This window comes from Halichoeres trimaculatus, unplaced genomic scaffold (assembly GCF_033239565.1).
Source record: "Halichoeres trimaculatus isolate MK-OKI-2021-1 unplaced genomic scaffold, fHalTri1.1 fHalTri1_scaffold_11, whole genome shotgun sequence".
Classification (NCBI taxonomy): Eukaryota; Metazoa; Chordata; class Actinopteri; order Labriformes; family Labridae; genus Halichoeres; species Halichoeres trimaculatus.
The window spans coordinates 11,199,472-11,206,534 of NW_027437189.1; the positions used below are offsets into that span (position 1 = coordinate 11,199,472).

At 39.3% G+C, this 7,063-nt stretch overlaps 1 protein-coding gene across 1 annotated transcript in view; it reads right to left on the reverse strand.

Annotated features, from left to right (window-relative positions):
* Window positions 1-4,738, reverse strand: part of LOC141799770 (fibulin-2-like) — a 30,610-nt gene extending 25,872 nt beyond the window's left edge. The window contains exons 1-2 of the mRNA XM_074682128.1: window positions 4,596-4,738; window positions 994-2,427 (exon numbers count right to left, since the gene is read on the reverse strand). Of these exons, the coding sequence (XP_074538229.1) occupies window positions 994-2,323 (1,330 nt within the window). The 5' untranslated portion in view covers window positions 2,324-2,427; window positions 4,596-4,738. The remainder of the gene's footprint in view (window positions 1-993; window positions 2,428-4,595) is intronic.
* Between the last annotated feature and the right edge of the window lie 2,325 nt (window positions 4,739-7,063).

A 7,063-nucleotide genomic window follows, 5' to 3' on the forward strand; every position in this document is an offset into this window, starting at 1 on the left:
TGGACCACTGCCAGCTCGAATTGAGCGATTATGAATTCCACCTCACAAAGCAGGATATGAGAAAAGGAAACGATCTTTGGAGAGAGAAAAGGCCTTACATTGTAATAAAGTGTCCTGAAATAGTGGCTTTTCTTTCCTCTGACGCTATGATCAGGGTGTGAAGCTCAAATGCTGGTTAAGTGTCAAGGTGACCCACTTGCCACCATCGGAAAACATCTAAGGCTAAGTTAGCCACTTTGAAATGCCAGCTAGCATAACCATTGGCTACACATGAAACACACCAACACCATATCATACTGTTCAATAATAATGTCAAAATTTAACCACATGCTAGCTAACACCATCATTAGTTTAGAAATATTAGCCATGTTAGCTTAAATGGTAGCTTAGTGCTGGCATTCACCCATTTCCCATCACTGTAAATGTATAAGAAGCTACTGATCTGATAATAATGGGTTATCAAATGTGTTGATGTGTAAACTATAAATATGGCCTAAACCTATCATGTAATCAATCGCTGTGATCAAGAAGCAAAGAAATTAACTTAAAACAAAAACAACAAAACCAATGAATCTTCCTTCCATGATCATGACATCAGAGGAAAATGGCAGCTAGTGAAAGGACCCACAGGGCTGTAAATTACAACACCACTAAGATTTTCAATGAAACTGTATAACTCAAAACTACCTGTATATTGATATTCTTCTAAATACCACTGATTCCAGTCACTTATATCTATTAAAGTTATAATAATAGACTTTAATATGCTAGTAAAATCTAGATGAATTGAAACCTTGTAAATATTCAAACTTAATGAAAGTCAGTTTGGCCCCTCTACAGAAGATGTAGACCTCTGTACATGGCGTACATTACGTCAGTACAGCCCACAGCTACTTATAATTCCTTGCTCTAACTTTCTAGTTTCACATGTTATCCACTTTCTTCAAATAAATACATTAATTGCCAGAAAAAAACACTTGAAAAATGACTTACTTTCGGCGTCTTCGTCTGCATCCTGAGCGTGGTAGTTGTACAGGGTTTGGGATTGCCTTTGAGGCTGCTCTCTATCCTCCTTCATCCTCACAGGAGCTTTTTCTGTGGGGCTGAACTGTATCGTTGGGTTTGATCCCTGCTCCTCTCTACTGGGCGGCTGTCTGTGCTCCGAAGTCTCTTTCTCTTGCTCTTTATGGCTAGAAGAACGAGAGAAGCCATGACTCCCAGTGCGGACTCCATGACCATGTTTGTGATGGCCTGAGTGTCTGGCCCCTTTGTTTGCACGGGTTGGGTATGCTGTGTCTCTCAAAGTGTTTTTGTCACTGCTGTGTCTCATGGTCCTTTCAGCAGCTTCCTTTTGGCTCTCCATGATCACTGGAGCTGTTGTGGTTAAGATTGTTGATGTTTCATTCTGAGCGCCTGTAGTAGTTGGATCTGTGTAGTGTGTGTCCTCGGCTACAATGCTCCTCTCCGGATGAGGGCTTTTCTGTGTATCCCTAAGCCCCTGTCTCCTGTGATCATAGGAGCTGGAGTAAGTGGAGCTTGACTCTGGGTAAGCTGGTGGTGCTGTAGTAGATTCCAGTGGTTGGGCCAAATCTTGGATGGTGGAAGACGTTGACCCTGCCAGAGAATAGTCATAAGTCCCTCTGCCAAAACTGGGTGGGTCCTGCTTGTACAGTGGTAGAGTGTTTCCCAGTGCCAGCTTGGAAAGTGTTCCTTCAGGAGTCGTTTGTTGCCTGTCATGTCGGCTGTTAATGTCTCTCAAAGGGCTGTTGTTCTCGGTGGTCGTGACCCTAAGAGGCTTAGAACCACGGAGGTCACAGCCAGGGATAGGTGAGCACATTAACCTTCCACCTTCATTTGGACAGTGGCAAACTTGGCATTTATTTAAGTAGAAGGAGTGTCCCGCCTCATACTTCTTAGTGCCATGGGTACAACCGATTCGTCTACATTGAGGACATCCATCAGTAGGTTGTGAAATATCAATGCAGTTGGGGGAAATTTCAGGGCAAGGGATGAAATGGCAGATAATCTTCCCCCCTCCCTGAGGACAGGAGCATTCAGTGCTTCCAGAATCCACAAAGTAAGACTTCCCCTCTGGGACTTTCCCTCTCCGGAAACCTGCTTGGATGCAGTCATAGTACTGGTAACCCTCACAGGTGCAGCCCTTTTGTGAACAGGTGGGACAGCAGGCACCTTTCTCTAAAACTGTCTCAATGCAATTCTGCTGAGAAGGACAGTCCACACCTGTGCAGTCTCTTTGGCTCACACAGATATCCACACAAAGAGTTATCCAACATAAAAATAACAGTGCCCTCTGATTGTCCATTTTTCTTGAAAAATTTTTAAAAACTAAAAAACTCAATTTCAAAATAAAAGTCTTTTCAGGTTGTATTGTATTCCAGATGATAGAGAAGGAGTTTGTCTTTTGGCCTGTGGAAGTAAACAAAGGTTAATTTCACATTTCACTTCACAAAAGTGATCCAGTATTTAAAATGAGGAGCGTTACTTTTGGTTTGTTGGTGCAGTTAAAATTGGACATTTCTATTTTAAAACCTGTCAGCTATAGAGAGTCATTTCATAAATATACTTGTCTTTGTTGCATCCACAGATAGAAATTGTGCAAAAAAATGATGTTGTGTGTTGGCAAATCTTTCTGATTAACTCCAACCAGAATCTTCGAGGTATATAGCATACCCATAAACCAAGATGAGTGCCTGGATCAGTGTGATATAAAACTTAAACTTACCCACTTTAAACACTGAAATATCCCTTTAATTTGACCACCTGCCAGTCGTACATTTTTCCATCTCTCCTCTTTTTGCACCACGTGAACCAAAAGCTTTGATTCAGATTTGATTGCACTTGGAAATTCTGCCAAAGGGAGGGTTGATTTTAGAAATCAGTACAATGATAACTAAGAAAAATTATCAGTTGTTGAAAAATAAACACTGAAATAACAATAACCTCCCTTTTGGGATAATGTTACACTTTGTTGCACCAGCACACACTGCCTTAATTCTTATCAGAGTTATCATGAAAAATAATACTGTTACACGGTGGGGATTTTGTGCAAGTACTATACAGTCATTTCAGCCTATAATTAATTTCTGCCTGTGATGACTGGGGGGGCATGAACTGTGTCAGCAACCCACCCTTCTGCAGGGATGATACATGACTGCTACAGTGCAAACTACCAGAGTCTCATAAAGAAATATGACCTATTGTCCTGAATGTGAAGTGTAGAAGAGAAGTTGATATTCTTCAGAGACAGTGAGGCACCATGAAATCAGAATATGACCGACTTGATCCTGTGAGTAAGTGATGTGACTCCAAATCAGAGAACATATTGAAAACCAGGTGTTTTCTATTTCACTTTTCCTGTTATTTCTTCTCTTCTTGAATTTGTGTCAAGCCCAAGAGGCTTAAGTGACATTTCATGCATAAAGAAAAAACAGGCTCTGAATGGGAGACGGATTTAAAAAAAAAATCTTCCTTTATGATGAATTTGCTTTCCAGCTAAAATTTGTTTGGTTGTGCCCTTCACAATCTATTTTCTTATCACATTTTTCCCAAACTACATGTCCTTGGAGTAAACTCCCACCATAAGAGGGGCAGCAAAGGATAGCAAACATTGACAGATTACTTGTCCTTAGCAGAAGCAGACTGGGCATGAATTATAACACTGGATTGTGTGAGAAAATAATGAGACGTGGGAACCTGCTCATTTCTAGCATATCTGCCTGACTGCCTGTGCACTCATATTTGGAAATCTTATTTTGGCTTGTGTGCTGAGAAACACACACACAGCATCTACTTGGAAGTAGTAAGATACTTATTTAAAAGGCTTCAGAATTATCTTTGGGTCATCAAAATCAATAAAACACAAGTTGTTCTGTCTCCTTTCAGAGCAGCATAAATCCCTCTGGAGCTCCATCTTCAGAATCAATGTTGTCTTTGTGTGCTAAATCTTTTTACCAGATCTTGCAGGCTTTAACTGGCATATGGCCCCACTACAGTGTGTAACTAAGCATTCAGAGCAATAACAAAAAACAACTTTGTGTTTGTCTACAACACTCAGACAAGGAGCCGAACACAGAGAACAGGCCACCTGCAAGGAAAATGTGATGTACTGAGCATGAAACTCAGCTTATTGTCCTTTTAAACACCCTGCTTGGGCTTCTGTCTGTGAATCTGCAGGGCTGTTTGTTCAACTATCAGTTCAGGGAATGTCCTACTGTGAATTTAAAACAGAGACTGTGTGCCCTGCCATCCCAGTAGTCAAAAATGACCTTTATCCTCCTGCTAACTGTGACCTGCTCGCGCGCGTGCATATGTCACGCGCATTCAACAAACTACACACAACTTACTAGCAAACACACCTTAACGATATTTGAGGTTTTGTAACTTCCAGCGTCAAAAACAACATTTTAAACACAGTCTTTCCTGTCACACACTGAAAACATGAGCGTGTTGATCTGAGTGAACACTTGTTTCATCCTGCTCATTGAAAACCGGCCAATGGAAAGCTGAATGCTCGGACAATCAACTCGTGCACTGCTACATCAACTATTTTTACACTCGAAAGCCTCATCGCTTACCTTGCGTCTCTGACCTCGCGGTGCTGGTCTGCTCCTAGATGAGACTTGTGCGTGAAGTCTGTGCCCTCACTCCGGCTCTGGAGGCTGGAATTCAGCGCCCTCGCTCCCCTTGTTTTGGGAGGGCGGGACAAAACTTCCATAGAATTATTTCCAACTCTTTCGAAATTTGTCAAGTTCCTCTTTCCGTTGTTTTATGCTGCGATGATCCTGAATACGAGAAATGACTTCACATGCACTAGTTTCGGTGGAAATGAATATTGTCAGTGCCGAAAAACTGATTGTACAACGATTAAGTTATTTGAGTTTTTCACTTTTTATTAAAATGGAAATGAAACAGTTTTTCACTCTTTTCAGTGTGAATACATATGTACATGAGCTAAAGTCAATTTATGGTGGCCCTGAAGTGCAAAACAGGACAACAAAACCAAAAACGCAAAAACCAAAAGAAAGTGCAAATACACAAATAAAGATAACAAAAAGATAGCCAAACACAAAAATACATTTTGTTTTTGCGTGATACTTTTTTTTATTTTTTTTTTTTTCGTTTTTGATTATTTTTGTGTTTTTGGTTTTCATGTTGTCTCCATTCATTTATTCATTCATTCATTTAATTATTTATGTGTTTTTTGCACTAAAAGCACACCCTAGTCGTAACCACCCTTACAAAAAAGAAGTTTATTAAAGTATGCTATTAGTATACTTATTTTCAAGACAGTACACTTTCAGTTTACTTTTGATGTACTTATCCAAGGTAAACTTAACAAAGTAGTGCGTTAGCATACCTAGATTATACTTAAAAGTATATTTAAAAGTCTGAGTGTACTTAGCCTATAGTTAAAAGTATAAAGAAAGTCTAAGTATTCTTGGCTTTAACTGAAAAGTATAAGGAAAAGTCAGTGTATTTGGCATATACTTAACCTTTTGATCAAGACATGTACTCAAAGTTTACTACTCTTAACTTGACAGCATACTTTTAGTTTTCTCTTAGTATACTTTTATGAACTAAAAGTAGACTACTATCATACAATTAGTGGACTTAAAGTGTACCAGCAGTACACTTCACAGTATACTTTTATAAACTGAAAAGTGTGCTAGAAGTATATAACTAGTCAATTTAAAGTATACGTATAAGTTTCGTTGTAGTATACTTGCAGTAGAAAATAAAACTTATATACAAACTGGTAGTGTACTCAAAGTTTACTTCTTTTAACCTAAAACATATTGATAGTATACTTTTTTAAAACTATAATGGGCCAATTTAGTCCCAATAAGTATTGAAAAAGTACGCTGGTAAGAAAAATAATAGTATATTAATATTAGTACACTTGCTGTAAAAAGAGTACTTGAAAAATACACTTTACCTTTACTTCAGTATACTTAATAAAATGAACTTGAAGTATGCTTCTTTTTTGTAATGGCACACACTTTCCAATATGATGCCAAGATACTGGCTTGTGTTTTTTGTACCTTTGAAGACTACAACAAGCTAAATAGAGCCCAAACAAGCATCATGAGGCATCACATGACATCCAAGACACAGAGCTTTTTGAAGTGGTTAACTGTATTACAGCTCTAACTGCGGTGCATAAGTCGGACTGGGACGTTTGTGAATGTTATCATTTCAGATCTCTCCAGTTTACTCTGTGGTGGATCTCTGTGGTCAGAAGTGAAAATAAGTATAGACAAAGGCTGACTCAATGGATGGATAGACTGATCAGACATAGACACAAAGGGCCCCAAAGCCCCATTGGTCACTTTGTTTCAGGGGTCTCCCTTGACTAATCAATGACAGAGATGAGTCAGTAGCCCCATTATTAGTTTTCTCTGTCATTATGATCAAATTCATGCATGGCTGCACAAATCAAACACAATGGAGACTCTTCAAATGCTTTCAAAAATTCAAGTTCTCATTTTATACGAAATTCAGCTTGAAAACACTTCATTTTTGTGACTTGCATGCAAAGTATGGACCCAAACCTAGAAGCACAAGCAGTCCAGTGTGGACATTCACTCTCTGACTTTCTTCTTTAAACATGTCTTCATCCATCATTAATGAAGCATAATTTAAAACTTAAAATAGCCCACTGATTTCCCAGGTCAAAGCTGTATAATAGCTCTACAGGAGACATATTCATAGTGCAAGGCCACGAATGGCACAAGTGTGCCCAATCAGATGATCATTATAATCTATACATGAGTTAAGTGGCTCTGAAGCTGGTTCACCCAGCAGGGAGGCTGAAGTCCCTCTGCCTTCCTGTTATGGAGCCAAAAACACAACCCAGCAACACCCATACACTGCTGACCCTCAGAATAGCAAGCAAGTAAAAAAAACATCAAAGCGAAATTGAATTAAATCCGTCTTTCTTTCACAGATGTTCCACAAATGAGTCACATTACATAACTCACATCACCCATGACCACATGGGGGGACATGTCTGTCGTAACACACAGCATGTTATGTTAAAGCT